Source organism: Boleophthalmus pectinirostris, unplaced genomic scaffold (assembly GCF_026225935.1).
Source record: "Boleophthalmus pectinirostris isolate CB_2022bp ecotype Guang Dong unplaced genomic scaffold, ASM2622593v1 HiC_scaffold_14, whole genome shotgun sequence".
Classification (NCBI taxonomy): domain Eukaryota; kingdom Metazoa; phylum Chordata; class Actinopteri; order Gobiiformes; family Gobiidae; genus Boleophthalmus; species Boleophthalmus pectinirostris.
In genome coordinates, this window is record NW_026571047.1 from 9,899,791 (window position 1) to 9,918,000 (window position 18,210).

The following is an 18,210-nucleotide window of genomic DNA, read 5'->3' on the forward strand; positions in this document are numbered from 1 at the left end:
ACCACAGAGTTACCAGAGAACTTCTGCTGGTGGCAGGGTCTGTCTGTAAAAATAGATTAAACTCATGATTTTCAAGTCTTAAATACGCTGTTCCTAGTACTTTCTCGGCACAAATAATTTTTGCATGAACAGTCTTGTGAGTGCAGTTTAGTTCAGATACATAGAAAGAGATTAATAGTATTGAGAGCTTTTTCTATGCCCCCTTTTTAATCCACTAATCACAAGCAAGACATGCCGTTAGTCGACTATAGCCCTAAACACAGCACAGAGCTTACTTCAACAACACTCCGTCTGTTTTGTCATTTAGTTGTTCTGTGCTGTGGCCAATATTCAAGCAAAGTTTTACTCTGACACCTTTTTATGTATGCATTTTGTTTGATAATAGTTTATATTTTATTGTTATTACTCTTTGATTTATGTTGTGCAATATTGCCAAAACACATTCCTAACTTGTGAATGGTAATAAAACATGATACTGATTTCTGGTTTTATTGAGGTTTGCAAAGATGGCATTTCAACAATAAGGCGTTTTCAGATAACATTTGGTCTGTATTATAAGTATTACAGAGTGAGCATGACTTTTCTCATTCTGAAATATGATGTGTTTGTTGAATTCTTTTGAACTCAAGCCTGTATATCATAAAACACGGGCTGTAATCATTAGAGCTCGACTCCATCTTGTAGCAGAGCTGCAAAGTAAGAAGCGGGCGCACTGGTTGATGAACTGAAGAATGCTGCCTTTTCTTATTTCTTATGAATTGCATTAAATCAATAAGTTCTTGTAGCCTGTAGATTTAGAAATTTTGCAAGTTGGCCTGCATATTACAAACTGCTGGACAACATTGTTATTATTATTAAAAATTATAACAAACATAGCCTAATGCAACATATTGCCATACCATAAGCTACACAAAATCAGACATTTGATTTAAGACAATACTTACGAGTAAATCCAACGACATTAAGAATAGAAAATATATATACATGAGTTGGATGGGATTTGAAGTTGAAAAATGTGTGCCTAGAGCAAAATAAATATTATGATGAGAAGAAAATTTCATAAGAAGTCGTAGGAACTTGATTGTGTATTAAATTAAGTATGAATTAATTCATTAATAATAAAGCCTACTTATTGGTTAGATGAATTACGGATTGAATTTAACAGGAAAAAATTTAAAACTTCACATCCCACAATCCCACTGCTCGCTGTGACGTGACGTCATATACGTGAGCCCAAACAGAACGGCGTGAGCTTCCCACTCCCACCACCATACGCGCAATTTAAAAGTTTTGTATTCACTGTTTTTTACGGTACTTATCGACAAGGTTTGTTGAAAATATGCGTCTACCTGTCGCTTACTGTTTTCAATGTGCATCTGAGGGGGTTTCAGAGGCTAGGAAAGCCACGAACACACTTATTTGTTTAGATAAAAGTATTGTTTACGTTTTGCAGTTTTGTCTTTGCTTGCGTAATATGTGTATTTGACTAGCATCGTGAAATGTGTTGTTGTAAACTCCCAAATTTCGTTGCATTTTATTTATTGTTAAAGATGCACTATGTAACTTTACTGGTTAGATTCCATCCCCTTTCTGTATTCATGTATTGCCCCCCCCCCCCCCCCCCCCCCCCCCCCATCTATTTTGCATTAATTTAACTGAAGATATTTAGACTATACAGTATCTTTTGAAAAACATGCATTCTCTAGGCAAACATGGAGACAAAACAGGTGGTGACATCAGAAATGTTACTTTGTGCACCTACAATCATAGATATAAGATATAATGCTTCATGTAGGCTATCAGATCTATTGTTCATCCTGTCTTATTTCCTAAGTGTGTCTTTCATCGCTTTGCAGAGTTCACAAAATATCAGACTTTACGACAGGATGCCCTACCATTGTGTGGCATTTGGCTGTGGTAAAACTGCCGAAGATGGCGTGACTCTGTTTAAATTCCCAAAGGACCAAGAGGAGTTCACCAAATGGGAGAGACAGGTCCAGCGTACCCGCGCCAACTGGACAGCCTCCTCCACCTCCCGCCTCTGCCATGAGCACTTTGGCTGGGACTACTTCATCGCTGGAACCCATAAGCTCAGGCTAGGAGCTGTCCCGACTGTATTCAATCGCCCCTTCTGCTCACTCTGTTTTGGGAGAGGCTGCCCTAAATGTCTGCCATCTATTCAGTACCGCACTGTTGTGCCAAAGGGGCCTGTGCATTTGCCTGTGCCTGTGAGTATATGCACCAAAACACACACAATTAGATAGTCAGGGATCTGTAATGGATTTGTGGTGATCATTTTAGATTGTAGTCTTTAGGGTTGTCAAAATTAGTTACTAATCAATACTAAAATTAGTACTGAAACACGATATGCTTTTGAGCAGGTATCGATCCTAAAACAGTCCCATTCACAGGACAGAAATGAACCTTTCCTGAATAGCTTTAGAATGATCTTGATCTGTATCAGATCAAATATAAGACCAGATAGACTAATATACGTCCTGAACCACTATGGAACCTACTTGGATGACTGAAGGGTTATACAAATATAAGGCTTAATGGTAATATAAAGTACTGTGATTTAATGTTGAAAGTCACATTCAATTCCAATAGAGAGGTTTTAATTATCATTGTGGTATCTGAATCATTGAGTATCAAGTATATTTCTTAGTATTGAGACTGAGTTTGTAATTTTAATATTGTGGTAGTAACACTATGTTCATGTAATATTGGCACCCCTAAGCAATGGGTGAATGAATACCTCCTGTTTGGGATTCTATTTGTCAAGTATTAATAGGGATAAATGGATTTTAGAAAATAATTTCTGGATTTTTCTTGTTTTCAGTCGACAAATGCAATCACACAACCAAAGCCAAACACCACCAGAGAGAAGGTCAAACAAGAAGGACGGTTAGGTATGCTTTAGGTCAAACTACTACGAAGTTATTATTAATATAAAATGGTAGGGTTTGAAAATTATGTATCATTGTTTTTCATAGTTACATGTGAAATGTGTGAAACCATTGGTGATGCAAGCACCTTTTACTCCAAAAGCAAGCGATTCTGCAGTGTATCTTGTGCTCGGTCCTACTCTTCAAACTCAAAGAGGTCTTCGGTCTTGGCTCAACTGCAGGTAAAATTTTGTTGTTCCCTTTTCTTTTTTAATGGAGAGTAACTTGGCAAATATTTACACTCAAAACTGAGTCATTTTACAATGGAGCAATTAAAATGCGAAGTTACAAGTAAGGTTGTAGTCACCTGAAGAAATTCATGGTCGACTAAAGACATGCACTGTGCATCAATGAACTGACTTAAATGAGGTGTGGCATGGCACCTGGTTCATATAAATCTTTAGAATTCAATCAAAACAACTGGTTCACTTGACTCGATGACACGAAAGACACAATCGGCCAATTTCTCCATTTATGAATACTGCCCCAATAACGAGCAGATTTGCAGTGCGGTTGCCCTGCAGCTCCGTGCAACAGCAGATGGCAGACTTTCCCCGGAAAATGAGTTTGAGCAATCCAGCGGTGGAGTAAAAGAAGAGCGCGCTCCCTTGAAAGATCCCACTCGTGTTACTTGTATCCACTTGTACAATGGTTATTAAATGCTGCGTGAAAACATGTCGCAGCTCAGAACAGGGAAAGGACCTCGTGTTGCACCGTCTCCCGCTCTGCCGGCCTCACGTCCTCACGCAGTGGCTGTTTGTGCTGGACATAGACGTAAACACACCGAAGCACATCCTCCGAACCACGTTTGTGTGCCAGGAGCATTTCGAGGCGGACGACTACATCCAACAGACCCGTGTCCCGAACCAGCCCCGGTCCACACTGCTGAAGGCCACCGCGGTGCCGTCTCGGTTCAGAGCCAGCGACACCCCCGCCGCAGGGGCAGTGGGCACGGTGAAGCGGAGGGTAAGAGAGGAGGCGCGGACTGCTAGGATATTATTGTTACCCGACAGTTTTCAACGAGATAAAATTAAATTCTGTCAGACTGCAGCCCCACCACTCTGTTCATATCTGGAGCGCTGCTGTAACCCTTTGTACGGGCGTGCCTAGAAGACTATTATTGTTATTGCACAGTTCACACATTGTTACTTAGATATTTCGAGCATATTGAACCGGATTCGGTTTTTGTCCATATCTTTCTTTCCCAACGGGGGAGAGAGAGTACTCAGAACTGAACTGCTTTTAGGTGACTTGAACTTGCTAGAACTGGACTTTTAGTCTAAAGGTGCATTGTGTAACCTTTCTCGTGGAGGGCCCATCTAATGTTTTCTCCGTGGAGATGTTATTGCTTTGTCTGGACTGTTTCATAGTATGGTATTAAACCTTTCTATCTCCATGGAGACCAAATCAGACCAAGTTACAGGTCAGATCCTTCGAGAGGCAGCATCACTCATAGTCGGAATGCCTGTTTTTCTGGGTATTTTTGATCTATAAAACTGCCAGTAATTTAATAAATGTAAGGTTTAATGTCATACTCTGGAACATTCCAGGCAGAACAATGACATTTCCATAGAAACAAGCATCCCCAACCAAAAAGTTACATAAAACTGCTTATGGTATGACAAAATCTGGATAGCATTGAATTAAGTTGTTTTATGGATTTAGGGATCAGGCTAAATCCTGTGTTTAGTTAAGTTATACATTTTTCTTTTCTTTTTAAGGGTCGGCCTCCCTCTAAGAAAACGGTAGTACTAAAAAAGAAGAAGCCACATCCACCCATACCCCCCTCAGGTAGTCATTACATTCACACACTAACCTTTTAATTTACTGATTTTGTGCTTGTGTATATACTATAAAACTGTCTTATTACAGGGTTTGACTGGGGCTATTATTTGAATAAAGAAACCTCTTTGGGTGCATCAGTCTCCTGCTTCCAACATGTAAGTGCAGTTTTATGGCCAAGTACATGTCTTTATCATTTTTAATTGTCTTCCGACATCTTCATGACAGGCTCCCATGTGGGATCACTGGGACGATGTCTCAGTGGGGACAAAAGTGGAGGTCCTAAATACTAATGCTGTTCTGCCGAGTAAAGTCTACTGGATTGCCACAGTAATTCAAATTGCAGGTTTGAATTTTTCTTGTTGAAACTAAATGTGTGGACATGCATCACACAAATCACTGTAATCTGCAGAGGATTCCCAGCTAAAACCAGTAGTGGACATCATTTCTGAATGTTTTTTGTGTCTTGTCCAGGGTACAGAGTTCTTTTGAGGTATGAGGGCTTCGAGCATGACAGCACATATGATTTTTGGAGTAGCCTTGTATCAGGAGAATTGCATCCAATCGGGTGGTGCGCAATGACCACCAAGCTCCTGGTGCCTCCTCAAGGTGAGCTCCACTTCTGAACACAGTAGTATTCACTCATCCCCTTAATATGTACTACAAGAGAGGGGGGCTCTTAATGTATGGCATGTGTTGCTGTTGCTGGAGGAGAAGAATGCTGCTTCATGTTGTATGTTTGACTGTTATTTACAGATGTCAAAACTACAATCGTGGACTGGAAAGAGTATCTAATGCAGAAGTTGGTGGGAGCCAACACAATACCTGTAGACTTTTATTTAAAGGTAAACAAATTATGACACATGGACGATTTGAGTCTTCTCAGGCCTGTACTACAAAGCTGGCTGAACTCCTAGATCAGATTCTCTTACCCATCCTAGGTGAGGAACAGAAGAGGGGAAGGGTCAGTGGGAGCAGACTAATTAGAACAATGGAGAAGAGAAGGGCTGCTCAGAACTGTCACTCATAAATCGTAAATATATAATATGCATAACCTGCATAAGCGGTATTCAAATTTAAATTAAAAGTTTATTGTCAATTCTTCATACAAAACATATGAGAATCGAAACTGTGTTTCTCACTGCCAAGCATATAAATAAATAATAAATGGAAAAGTCCAAGTGGTCTTTGGGGAGACGCAGATTCCTAGCTTCCTGTCAGCCTGGTGGGTAGAGAGGGGAGAGAATTCAGTTGTGGTGATGATGATTCCTCTTTATAAAATCCATGTACACTGATATAAAATAATTAACCAGGGTTAACCCTGAAATTACCTGACTAACCCTCTAATCCAGCTTCATAGTGCAGGCTTCTGTTATCCTCTTGTGGATTAGTTTACATTTAAGTTTACATTTACTCTGCAGCTTTCTGAGAGCATGAAGTGCCCATTCAAATTTGGCATGCGTGTAGAAGTGGTGGACCCTAAATATATCAGCCGTACCCGTGTAGCCATTGTTAATGCTACTTACGGAGGACGGCTCCAACTTGTGTACGCTGACCAAAAGGATGCCCCTGAAAACACAAAGGCAGAGTTTTGGTGTCACATGTCCAGTCCTATTCTTCACCCTATTGGCTGGTCCAAAATGGTGGGCCATCCTATCAAAACTCCAGGTTTGTAAAGCTATCTATAGTTATCCATTTCGTCATGTTGTTGTTTTAAAAATGTTTATATATTATTGTTCTTTTAGCGACTAGTGTAGAAGTGAACCCTTTAAAGGGTACCTGCTGGGAGAGTAATTTACACCTCTTTAAAAAGGTAAGAAAAAAATCTACTTTTGTAATATTCAATAGTCACAGCTTGACTTATCCCAGTTTGTCACCCTCAGCTGAGATATGTCTATATGGAAGGAACATTCTTTGAAGAGGGGATGAAACTTGAGGCTATTGACCCACTCAATTTGGGGAGCATTTGTGTTGCCACGGTACAAAAGGTAATTTTTAATTTTTATGTTAATTATTTACAATTTCAACATATCATTGATAAATCCTTTGTCCTAAAATCTTTGTGATCTTAGCATTTATTTTTTCTCAGTCTCAGACAGAGTAATCTGATTAGGATTCAAATTACCATTAACAATCTTCTCAGGTACTGTTGGATGGCTACCTGATGGTGGGTATAGATGGCAGCATTCTCGCCGATGGATCTGACTGGTTCTGTTACCATGCCTCGTCTCATGCCATCCTGCCCATCGGCTTCTGTGAAAAGAATGACATAACCCTCAAAGTGCCTGATGGTAAAGGCCTTCTTTCCATTTCTTTTGAGATGTTACTGTCTCTAGAAAAAGCCCATGTATCTTAATGATGACCCTCCAATATGTTGTGTGTCAGGGTATGAATCTGAGACTTTCAGTTGGCCTGATTATCTGAAGGAGAAGAAAGCCAAAGCTGCACCTGCACATCTATTCAACTATGTAAGATAGTTTTTTGTTTTAGATGAGGTCAAGACAAAATGCATATAATGAAATTACAATTTTCAAAGGCCACAACCTTCTGTACACCCTTAATACTGGTATTGGTACATACTGCTCAAAAACAAGGAAATTGACGCTTTTATTGTGCCTCTGTTCAGGAGTACCCGGGTCACAGCTTTTCCCCCAACATGAAGCTGGAGGCAGCTGACCTGATGCAGCCCAGCCTGGTGTGTGTGGCCACAGTGAGGCGCTGTGTGGGCCGGCTCCTGCTCATCCACTTCGACGGCTGGGACGATGAGTTTGACCAGTGGGTGGACTGCCAGTCTCCAGACATCTACCCCATCGGCTGGTGCGAGCTGGTGGGCTTACAGCTGCAACCGCCCCCCGGCCTAGGTAAAGTAGCCAGTGTATTCAATGCAACAAGTTTAAAATGTTCAAGATGCATCTAATTTCTGACCTGGCTCTCACCAGATTCATATTTGTAGCCCTCTGAGTTGAGTCCTACACGTCAATCTTGAATGGTTCACACTGAAAGCTATTGGAACCAATGATCAAAACAGTCAAAAAAAATCTTCACACTGATCATACTGGTCAAAGAGGCACAACAATGGAACAAGCCCTAAAATCAAGTGTCTTCCCCCTCCACAAATGCACAAAGGACTTTCATCTGCATGTTTTTCAAAAACAATGTAGTTGGTATTTTCACAAAAACAGGCTGAAGTACTCCTGTTAGAGTTGCCATGTTTGTTTTGTTCGGTGCTGGTTTCCACCCAATGCTGCTCTGATTGGTCAGTCGTTGGAACCTGCCACAAACAAACGCTTCAGCTGCAGCTGAACAAGATGGATTGTCAAGAGTTTGTGAACACATAAAAATCGTGAGAATTCATCTTGCTAGCAATCTTATCTAATATCCTCTTCAGTTGTTGGTGGCTTTGAGATTCTAGAATGTCATGATGCCATCTGAAAAACAGCAATAGGGGGACCATAGCTTATCCTTTATCCTTTTATTTCTACTGCTCCCTGTACACTAATCAGGTCAGAAGATGTAAAGCTGTTCATTAGTTGCTGAAAAGGTAAAATATATTGTACTTTTATGTTGTCATAACCATAAATGCATTTGAGTTATCCTGTATGTTCAGGCAATCTCCCACATCTGAGCTCAAAATGCTCAGTTATATTGGTGTATGTTATACCATGGTAAACCAGGAAGAGACTGAAGTCCATACACCTTTGCAGCTACCTTTTAGGTTACAAAGATCATATGAAAGAACATTTAACATATTTTGTACTGTTGTATGTATTGTTGTTTCTTTGCAGACCTGACAGAACAGTCAAGAATCAAAAAGTGCAAACAACACGTATTTGGAGCAAAAAAGAGTATGTTGTGATAATACTGCTTGTGGTTAGATACTGTTTGCAAAATTATAAACATTCTAATTCATCTTTTTCCTTCAATGTGTGTATAGAAAAACGTTTTGGGAAGAGACCATCTTCTCAAGTAAACTTTGAAGATGTGGTGCACGACCCGGAAATGGAGGAAGCGCACGGCTCATATGAGCTGGACTCTCCTCTTAAAGCTCCACTCATCCAGCCCAAAGTGGAGCCAGAAGACCAGCCACAAAGTATGTCTAAACATCATACAGCATTGTGTATACACCCTTTAAATTGTTGAATTTAATGTTTTGGCAACTGGACGCAAAATGATTACATGACAATGACTTTCTCTCCAGTTGGCCCGGTTCACGTCAAAGTGGAGGAGGTGGAAATGGAGACCCCTATAGACCCAACACAGGTTTCTTTAAGCCAAATCAAAATAGAGGAAAACCCTGGGATCAGTGTCATGACAGCCACTGTGTCTGGGTGCAACGTGGAGGTGACCGGGGACACTATGGTAGTTTCTGGAGCTTCCATGGAGGTTTCCGAGGCAACAGTAGAAGAATCTGGGGAGCACCATGAAGAAGAGGAAGACCAAATCATGGAAGGAATGGCAGGAGATAGCTACGAGTCATACGATAGCAACAGCAACGGTGAAGACTCTAGTGACGAACACGTAAGCTTAAACCAGGAAGATGAAAATGCAGCTAATACGACTCTATGAGGAGCTGTTAATATTACCGGGACTGGCACGTTTGACATAGCTGATAGTTACCTCATTCATTTCCGTACAACACTTTTTTATAATGGTTTATTTTGTACAGATGTAAAAAGACATGTTTTCTTTTTTTTTTAAATGTAACTTATAAAATTAAGCTGCTTACTAATTTGGAAACTGAATGCTATCTGTGAAAATAGGTACCTAATGAAAACTTACAACTATTTAAAGTGAGAGTAAACGTCTAAACTAAACCCACAACTGGGGGGGCGGAGCCTGGGGTTAGAAGAAACTGTGTGATTGGTCTAACTGATCCACAAGTCAAACTGTTTTTGACCAGAAAGTTGCAAATTCATCTAGTTTACACTAAAGTTGCCAAAAATGACTATGAACATTAGATACTGCTATTAAAATGCCATATACAGTTATGTGCCACTTTAAAATATCTCAAATATGAATGCAATTCTAACATGCGAGGTCAACAACTGAAAATGTCTTCTCTCAAAACCATACAACCACATTGATGATTTATTATAAGCACAGTACTTGCCTATAACTTTCAATTGTTAGAAAATGAAGCAAATGCCTAATTGCAGCAACTAAAATGGTATTGGATGGTAAAACAGAAAAAAATAGTTAAACATTTATGTAAAAATATGTTAATAAATTATGTTTTGTGTAATAAGCCTTGCCACAATAAAACATTTTGAAGTGCAATATTTTGCTTCTGAAAATATATACATAATTAGGGATGCACTAATCCAGCTGTTTCACTTCCAATACCGATTTCAGTACTATAGCTTTAACGATCTACTGATATCCAATAACAGTGCAGAAACATTAATTTCCTTGAACCAGTTGATCCAAATATGTTATGTATCTGTTATTTATCTCAAATAACTACAGAAAAACTTTGTGTAAATATAAATGGAAAGATGGGACTTTCTGGATCAAATACAACCAGTAAAAAGTGTTATTACATTGATTTATATGTCCAACTAGAATATTAGCTGAACTGATTTTTGGAAGCTGATATCCAAGCAAACTCATTTTACGGAATCTTCCTCGATATCAGATACCAGTATGAAGATAATATTGGAAAAATTAATGCCCCTGATGCAATACCCAATGTAAAACTTTTTCTAAATGCACAAAACAAATAAATAGCAGAAAATATCTGAGTAGTTAGTTAATATCTAATACATCTGCTTTGCACAAGATGTTAAAAATTTGTACTTTTATAATGGTGCAAAAGTAAATACATTTTTAAAAAGTCCATAATAAAAATCCTACAGAAATGCTTTTATGAAAAAACACTAGTGTATAAAGTCAGCTAATAAGTAGTAGTAGTAGTTTAAGCCATGCTGCGTCTCTTGTTGCTTTTCGAGTTCTTAGTCTTCTGGTTTGTCTTGGGTTTGGCTTTGAGCATCTTCACCTGTCTCTTTCGGTTGAGGTGCAGTGGCTTGGGTTTGGTTACTTTTGGTGCCCTGGGGACCTGTGGGGTGACTGTTGGAGGAGAGGGAAGGCTCTCTCCCCCAGGACAGGCTCTGAACATGTGGACGTCTTTGACTCTGCGACCTTTGACCTCTGGGGGATTGGCACAGGTGGCACGCACTTTAAGGTTAACCTTTTCAATCCAGCTGTAAAGGAGAAAATGGAAAAAAGATTTAAAGATAATATTGGAATGTTTGGAAGAATTGAGGAGTTATTGCTTTACGTGACATGTGACTTTTTAGAAGTAGACTGACTTTAGACCATTATTAATCAAATGAAAGTACAAATTACTGATCCAAGAAATAACTTAGGGAAACTACTGCTCAAATACTACTAAATAATACTACTAAATTATGCACAAAATTCTGTTATATTGAAAGAATAGAACAAACATTTGAAAAATGTATTCATATTTGAAGGAGCGGTGCAAGAAGCAAACGTTCAGACCATTTCATATTGTCGACATTAAGCTTTTGTCAGTTATAGACCCACTTACAGTGGGAAAAAGTATCCACATTTCTACTTAAGCATAATTTCCTTAAAATGTTGCTCATATGGGTTATACAAACATTGATGTGAATCTGTCCAGTGGCTTTAATTGGTTTACAATTTGATGGAAAAAGTCTTACAGGCGTAGAGGCAGCAGGGGGCAGTCACACATCAGAGGGTTGTCAGCCAGGTTGATGACCTCCAGAGACCTGAAGGGTCGAAGGTCAGGCACCTCCTCCAGAAGGTTCCCCTCTAGAAAGAGACTCCTTAGGCCTGGACCCATCCCTGCCAGAGAGTCTGGGGACATCTGTAACACACCAGGTTCACAGAGGGTAGGACTGGACTTGCGCCTGCAAAAAACTCGCCAAATTCGTACTTTCAATACTATGTGTCTTGTAAAGAACTATTAGGCCATATAGTTTGTTTTTTTTTAACTACTAAAATAACACCTAGAAAAACATGAATTCTTGCTGTGAACAGGGGCACCTTTCTATAGATGTGACCTGTAAGTTGACCTGGTTGTATCGCCTTTTTTCTCTTCATTGAGATAGATTTCATTAATGTGTAGCCCTATGAATTTAGTTCTACACCCAAATTTGTGAACTCACAAATATTGCAAGAATCTATCTTGCTGTGCAAGGTTAAGATTTAATGCCATACTGTGCAATATTCCACATGGTAAAACATTTTATTGATCAAAATGTTCACTTTAAAATTTAGGACTGTAACCATTTTAATTCCTTATTCACTTTATGTGTTGCCAAGGATGCTAGTTTAGTGGCGGGTGCTATATAATTACTTTACCACCACTCACCCTCTCAAGCCCCATCTTATTCAGATACAGCTCCTTCAGTGACCTCTCCACAGGCTTGAAGGCATTAGGCCCCACCCACAGAATGGGGTTTCCAGTGAGCCGAAGGTCCCTGAGGCTCCCCACTCCCCTCAGGGCTTCTGTGGGCACCTCCTTCAGCTTGTTCCCCCCCAGGTGAAAGGTGTCCAGATCAGCCGCTTGCTCCAGAGCTCGAGGGGCTATGTGCTCGATGCTGTTCCCTGTCAGGTACAGAGATCGGAGGTTCTCCGCCCCAGTGAGGAGGCCTGGCTCCAGTCTGCTGATGGAGTTGTTCTCCAGGTGAAGTGCCAACAGGCTGGGAACCAACTTGAAGGCTCCTTTAGGGAAGACAGTGAAGCGGTTCTTCTCTAGGTGAAGGTAGGTCAGCTGAGGCAAACCTGACAATTAAGATACATGAAATATAGATGTAAATGCGTATAACAATATATTCTATGAACACATTCTTAACATTTCCAACAATTGGTATTTGTTTTGTTTTTTTTAACTTTTAGGGGCCATTTGCATGCTTGTGATTTTTCTGGATTTTTCAGCCATAATAATGCCACCCTCGTAAATCATGCAAATCTGTTTTTGTTTTGTTATATTTATTGTTTTTTTTGGGAGAGGGTGCTTTATAATGCGGTGCTGCTTATAGTCCCAAAAATATAGTAATAGGCATGTTTTAGACTCAGTGTTCCACGTCGGGACGGTGAGAGTGGTCAGAGTGTTTGTAGAAGAGCTGGTATCGCAGAATGTTAAGTGTACACAGTCATAATAACAGTTCAGTTATGGTGGTTAGTTGCATGCTGTTTCACTAGTAGAGTTGGTAGAGATGATTAGCCAAACCACACCTGTGAGGATATCTACGAACAGCCACACTCCCACTCTTGTTACATTGCTTATTACAGAATGTTGTGTAGGCTACATAAAAACAGAGTAGTATACATAATTACAGCGGTGTAGGCTACACAATAACAACAGCAACATCCATGATGATAACTATAATAATAAAAATTCAAGTTTATCTTGGCTTTATAGTACATGCTGCATAATAACAATGTCAGTATACTGGTGGAAGACCAAGTCCATGTGTACTGTAGTTTGTGTATATTGATTAAAAACTGTAAGCATTGTCATAATTTGTATTATCATTTCCTTTATTATATCTTAAACTGGTTTGGAAATGGACTGCATTTTGTCACAGCAAGTGCAATTTTGCACACAGCAACACCTTTCTTTCTTTCCTTCCTTCTTTACTTCCTTCCAATTTCCAATGATGAAAATTCTGAGTTGCCACTAAATGTGTGCATATTAACACTTTTCAGTAAAAGTGTCAAAACGAGGTCATTGTGTGTAATGGCTGCACTGTAACCGCACCATGTCATTGCCGCACCACACTATGGGTCTATATTTTTTCCTGCTTTTTTTGTCCTTGGCCAATCACATCCATGCATATGGCACCTAAAATCATGTGGTACCACACTGGTCTCTTGGTGGTTTCCCAAACTTGGTGAATCCTCATTTGATTTGGGTGCATCCTAATTGTGGAACTGCCTTCAAGGATCTTTACATTGTTAAGGATGCCTAATATTTTAAAATCTAATCTAACAACATAGCTTATGAACTAATTCTGTTTCGGGTTATATGTCATGGTGTACTTCTACATTTATTTGTGACTGCAAGCACTCGCTCTATACTCTGCCTTTTACAGACAATCCTACAGACCTTTGAATGCTTCTGGATTGATCGATGTGAGGTCATTCTCTGACAGGTACAGGTAGACGAGCCCCTTCATGCCGCTGAACGCCCCCTCCTCGACGTCCACCAATTTGCAGCGCTGCAGGTGCAGAGAAACCACCTGGCCCACTCCAGGGAAGCTGCCACTAGGGAGGTAGTGGAAGTGGTTCCCCCTGAGATCCAGGAGTTGTGTGGTGGGATCAAAACCTTTGGGGATTTTGGTGAGTCCCTGGTTTTCACATGAAGAGTGGTGCGTCTCTGCCTGGATGATGATAAAAGACTTGATTAAATTAAATAGAAATTTAGGGGAGATGCTATCATTAAAAGGTTTTTGGACCTGCTCTCTCAACATATAAGCTTCTCCACTAAATAAACTTCCTTTTATAGTCAAATTCTTGAAGACTTTCGTGTGTACCATTTACTATTTGGTTTTAAATTGTTACTTGCTATGGCAACGGTCCTAATTTTTCAGTGTTCTCAAACCCATGGATAGTCACTTGATACATTTTAACTTCAGAAATATCTTTATTTTGCTCAAATACTAGTTTTTAAGTTTACGTTTTAGATAGTCTGAAAACGCAAGAAAAAACACAAAAATTAAATTAATTTTCACATTCACACATTTTCAGGAGCTCAATACAAGTGTTGATGGTCCTGTTTTCATCAAAGCTGTGAGAACTGAAAAACTTTTGTTGTGACTGTATTTTTACTTGTTTAACAGCACAAATCAGCTCACCTGTTGTAGTTCCAGCTAAGTCAGTTCTTTATTGTCAGACTAATCAGACTTTATGGTTAGATTAGTTTTTAACTGCTCATTTGGAGTTTTGGGCAAATCGCAGTTTCGATTGCCCTGTGTAATGTCTTTACATGGTGGAATTGACAATAAAGTTCACTTTAACTTTGACAGATTGTGTTAAAATAAAGCACATAAAGCCTTAGACAGAGCAGACCCTACAATTAGCGTCACACCCTCAGAAAATGTTGATGACATTAGCCTTTTTTACCAAATAGAACTCATTGTACAAAATGGCAGCACAAATGAGTAAAGTCCCTACTTGGCACACACAGTTGACTGGACACTTGAGCTTGTTCTCTGGCTCTGTGGTGGGAGGGGGGGTGTTTCTGGTGGCCTCCTCGTACTCCGCCCTCAGCATGGCGTCGTGGCTCTGACAGCGCAGCTCTGAGGGGTAGACCGCATCTATGTTCTCTCCAGACAGGTGAGCTGGACCCCCACATGTGCCAAGGAGCTTCACCTTACTGCTGATGGCCCACTCCCTAACGTGAAATCAGAATGTATTCAAAAAAGAACAGTGGCATTATGGGTTACAAATTGCAGCCAGTAGTATTTGCAAGTTCAATGGTATGTATTATGTGCATATATTTAAAGATCAGAAAATACCGCAACATGGAACCTATGTTATAACATTGTTTCCTCATCATAAACATACCTGGAGTTGTGTTTTGTTTGACTTACACATGTTTAACACACACTTGCATATTTAGGCTGAGTTCTTCTATCAAACTGAACCAAAGGTAAAGGTACATCTTCAGTGCCATAACATTTCAGACAATAACAAGCAATAACATCTCCTTGTATTTTTTTATACAGATGGATTTCATTCTGGTCCCGATGCCCCACTGTTACATCTCGAGTTTGACCAAGCTATTTTTATTTTTTTTCAGTCATATATCATTTATAAACACAGTAATTTTTGTCACGTCTGATTAACAGTTAACAGTTCACTGATTCTGCAGAAATCTGTGAGATTTTTCAGTTCCTTTTTTTTTCCTCTTTCGTTTTTCCTCATAAGCAGCCATATTTGTTTTGATATGAACTGACCATATTTGTCCCTGACTGGCTTGTCCACACATCAGTCATGCCCATCTGAAAATGTAAAGTACTGAATAAGTGTTTATTCTGGATCTCAGGCAAAATTTAAACCTCTACAAAGGTTCTGAAAGGCATGTGATTCTTGCATTAGCATTTAATATTTATTTTCTCTATTGGATAAATTCATAGTTGTGCCCTGTTAACTGTCACTTGCTTTATTTAGTAAATATGAGGTACCGCAGAGGTCGCAGGTAGCAGTTACAGTATATGGGGTTCCCTGCCAGGTTGACCCGAGCCAGGCTGGGGGTCCCGGGGGCAAAGGGCTGGATGACGCGCAGCTGGTTGTGGCTCAGGTCCAGGTGCACGAGGCTGGGACACTTGGACACGGCGCTGTTGGACATGTCCTGCAGAGACATGTGGTCCAAGAAGAGGTGGGTGAGCTTGGGCATGGAGATGGCCTCCTCCCCCAGGTACGTCATGGGGTTGTGGCTCATCTCCAGACGGGTCACCTCCGGAAGTCTGGACAAAAAGACCAACAGAATACATTTATTTCTTCATTCATTCATTTCATTTATTTTAAAAGTGGGCACACAACATACATGCAGGGCGTCCATAATAAGACATAACTGACATGACAAAAAAAGAACAGGAAATAAGCTCACTCTTGTGTGTCCTGCTCCGTATCATCAAATACAGAGAGTAAGGTTGAATATACACTATTTTATTTTTATTTTAAGGGTACTTGCTGGAACACGCATTTCTGTGGTTGTAAAAGCGGCTCAGATCATGATTCAACAATTATTGTATGCTGGTCTTAGTTGTAGGATCTGGCAACCCAAAGTGTAGAACTCAATCTGTTTTTGATTGGCTTGAGAGCTACAACAGTTTGTGAATTAAAAAACTGGAAAGAAGGAAAACAGGACCAAGGAGCGATTGGGTATGTATCCCATATGTGTCTGAAAAACTCAATATACCTATGAACTATCATTAACAATGTAAAAGAAATTTATGAAAGTAATGTTGTGTGTTCAATCCATTGCACTGAAGAAGAATTCAAAGATCATTACACTGGAGAAACTAAACAACCACTGTACAGAAGAAAATTTCACACTCACAAAAGCTCCCAAATTCAGGGTCGCTGTCAGCCTGTTATTTTAAAGCCATATATCAGAAAGGATGGTTTGAAAGCTGTGAAGGAGGTGATTTTTGTTAAAAGTAAGAAAAAAGCCCCCTCAAATCTTGGTCAAAACTATGGTGAGATCAGTCAAATGCTAATCGGGTACTTCATTGCTTCAGAAGTTCATATGGCTTTATAGAACGAGAGACTCCATGATGACGTACCGGGTCATGGTCTCACTGGGGAAGAACTGCAGCTCGTTGTGGTCCAAAGTGAGGCGTGTGAGGGTGACGAGTCCAGCCAATGCCTCTATGTCCAAGTAGTTCAGTGAGTTATGACTCAGACGCAGCAGCTTGATGTTTTGCAGACCCTATAGCCACAACAGTTAGTATATTAGTTTGCTGTTTTAAAACATTGGACATTATTCTTTGCTGTTTATGTTGTCATTTTTCAACATGATCATCCGATCAGCAAGCAGATTCACATGAGAGTCTCATTTGGGTTGCCAGTTCCGATGCTGAAATCAGGCTGGTTTAAACTTAAAAGGATTCGATCTGATCTGAAAGGTCAGTACCTAAACCCCAGCACCTGCAGCAAATCATTAGTCAGTGCTAGTGCAGCCTCTTCAGCTCAGAGTGTGAATTCTCTGAGCTTTCATTTAATTTCATTTATTAAAAGAATTACTTAGGTAAACAAAACTTTTTCTCTCTGATTTGATTCGATCATTACTACAGTGCTTTGTGCAGTGAACCTGAAAGGCCATGTTGGGCATGTAGACCAGCTGGTTGTGTGTGAGGGAGAGCAGGTTGAGGAAACCCAGCTGAGAGAAGGCCCCAGGCTTGATCTCCTCTATGCGGTTACGATCCAGCATCAGCTGCTTCAGGGAGGAGAGCCCATCCAAAGACTCCTGCAGTCAAAACAAGGTAGGGTTATACAGAGATGGAAATAGTATTGGACATTTGTAAATACAGTTATCTGACCAAAAATTTACTCAATTCCAAATACAGTTATTCTGGAAAATGTGTAGTTAAAGCTACACTAACTTTTCAGGGGGAGTGTTCGCCATCTGCTTGTCTCCATGGAGATGTTATTGCTTTTCCTGGAATGTTTCACAGACAGGAGACATAGCTATCACCACAGAGACAAGCATATGATGCTCCAAGGCCAAGTTACTGGTCAGATTTGTGGAGAGGCGAACCTGCTCACAATTTAAAAACCTGTTTTTAAGGTATTTTACAGCAATAAAACCAAATTTAATTGAATAAATGCAATGCTTTAAATGTCGTATCCTGGAAGATTACACTACAGTCAAGGTAACAGCATCTCTCTTAAATCAGACCTCCCACTACAGTTAAAGGTCCAATATTACACAAAATTTACTCTTGTGAGTGTTGTTGCCTCCTCAAAGACATACGCGCAGTTA

The 18,210-nt window shown here is 39.9% G+C and overlaps 3 protein-coding genes across 4 annotated transcripts in view; 2 read left to right on the top strand and 1 right to left on the bottom strand.

Annotated features, from left to right (window-relative positions):
• The first annotated feature begins 1,212 nt into the window (after nucleotides 1-1,212).
• l3mbtl2 (L3MBTL histone methyl-lysine binding protein 2) lies at nucleotides 1,213-9,296 on the top strand. Of its 2 annotated transcripts, XM_055149867.1 has the most exons (18): nucleotides 1,213-1,326; nucleotides 1,857-2,228; nucleotides 2,843-2,912; nucleotides 2,997-3,130; nucleotides 4,670-4,739; nucleotides 4,821-4,888; nucleotides 4,959-5,076; nucleotides 5,205-5,339; nucleotides 5,487-5,575; nucleotides 6,152-6,398; nucleotides 6,476-6,543; nucleotides 6,614-6,718; nucleotides 6,874-7,021; nucleotides 7,116-7,198; nucleotides 7,357-7,591; nucleotides 8,516-8,575; nucleotides 8,665-8,820; nucleotides 8,929-9,296. In XM_055149867.1, the coding sequence occupies exons 2-18, from the start codon at nucleotides 1,887-1,889 to the stop codon at nucleotides 9,294-9,296; spliced, it is 2,496 nt and encodes an 831-aa protein (XP_055005842.1). In that variant the 5' UTR covers nucleotides 1,213-1,326; nucleotides 1,857-1,886. The 2 variants fall into 2 exon arrangements, with proteins under 2 accessions (XP_055005842.1, XP_055005843.1); XM_055149868.1 differs by lacking the exons at nucleotides 1,213-1,326; nucleotides 1,857-2,228; nucleotides 2,843-2,912; nucleotides 2,997-3,130 and adding an exon at nucleotides 3,414-3,914.
• A 1,348-nt stretch (nucleotides 9,297-10,644) lies between these two features.
• chadlb (chondroadherin-like b) lies at nucleotides 10,645-17,973 on the bottom strand. Its single transcript, XM_055149870.1, has 8 exons — nucleotides 17,539-17,973; nucleotides 17,012-17,157; nucleotides 15,908-16,189; nucleotides 14,895-15,114; nucleotides 13,828-14,101; nucleotides 12,088-12,500; nucleotides 11,414-11,580; nucleotides 10,645-10,930 (listed from the first exon to the last, which is right to left on the bottom strand). The coding sequence occupies exons 1-8, from the start codon at nucleotides 17,656-17,658 to the stop codon at nucleotides 10,645-10,647; spliced, it is 1,908 nt and encodes a 635-aa protein (XP_055005845.1). The 5' UTR covers nucleotides 17,659-17,973.
• Nucleotides 17,974-18,066: 93 nt separating this feature from the next.
• tefa (TEF transcription factor, PAR bZIP family member a) overlaps nucleotides 18,067-18,210 on the top strand; it is a 4,222-nt gene continuing 4,078 nt past the window's right edge. Inside the window, exon 1 of the mRNA XM_055150516.1 lies at nucleotides 18,067-18,071. Within this exon, the coding sequence (XP_055006491.1) occupies nucleotides 18,067-18,071 (5 nt within the window). The remainder of the gene's footprint in view (nucleotides 18,072-18,210) is intronic.

Excerpts from the sequence above, each read along its gene's own strand:
- l3mbtl2 (XM_055149867.1), top strand. The coding sequence starts at position 1,887 with ATGCCCTACCATTGTGTGGCATTTGGCTGTGGTAAAACTGCCGAAGAT. Across the intron at positions 4,889-4,958 it reads CAGTCTCCTGCTTCCAACAT|GCTCCCATGTGGGATCACTG; the intron begins GTAAGTGCAGTT and ends TCTTCATGACAG. Across the intron at positions 7,592-8,515 it reads GCAACCGCCCCCCGGCCTAG|ACCTGACAGAACAGTCAAGA; the intron begins GTAAAGTAGCCA and ends GTTTCTTTGCAG.
- chadlb (XM_055149870.1), bottom strand. The coding sequence starts at position 17,658 with ATGCTGGATCGTAACCGCATAGAGGAGATCAAGCCTGGGGCCTTCTCT. Across the intron at positions 17,158-17,538 it reads TGCCCAACATGGCCTTTCAG|GGTCTGCAAAACATCAAGCT; the intron begins GTTCACTGCACA and ends TTGTGGCTATAG. Across the intron at positions 16,190-17,011 it reads CCCAGTGAGACCATGACCCG|ACTTCCGGAGGTGACCCGTC; the intron begins GTACGTCATCAT and ends CTTTTTGTCCAG.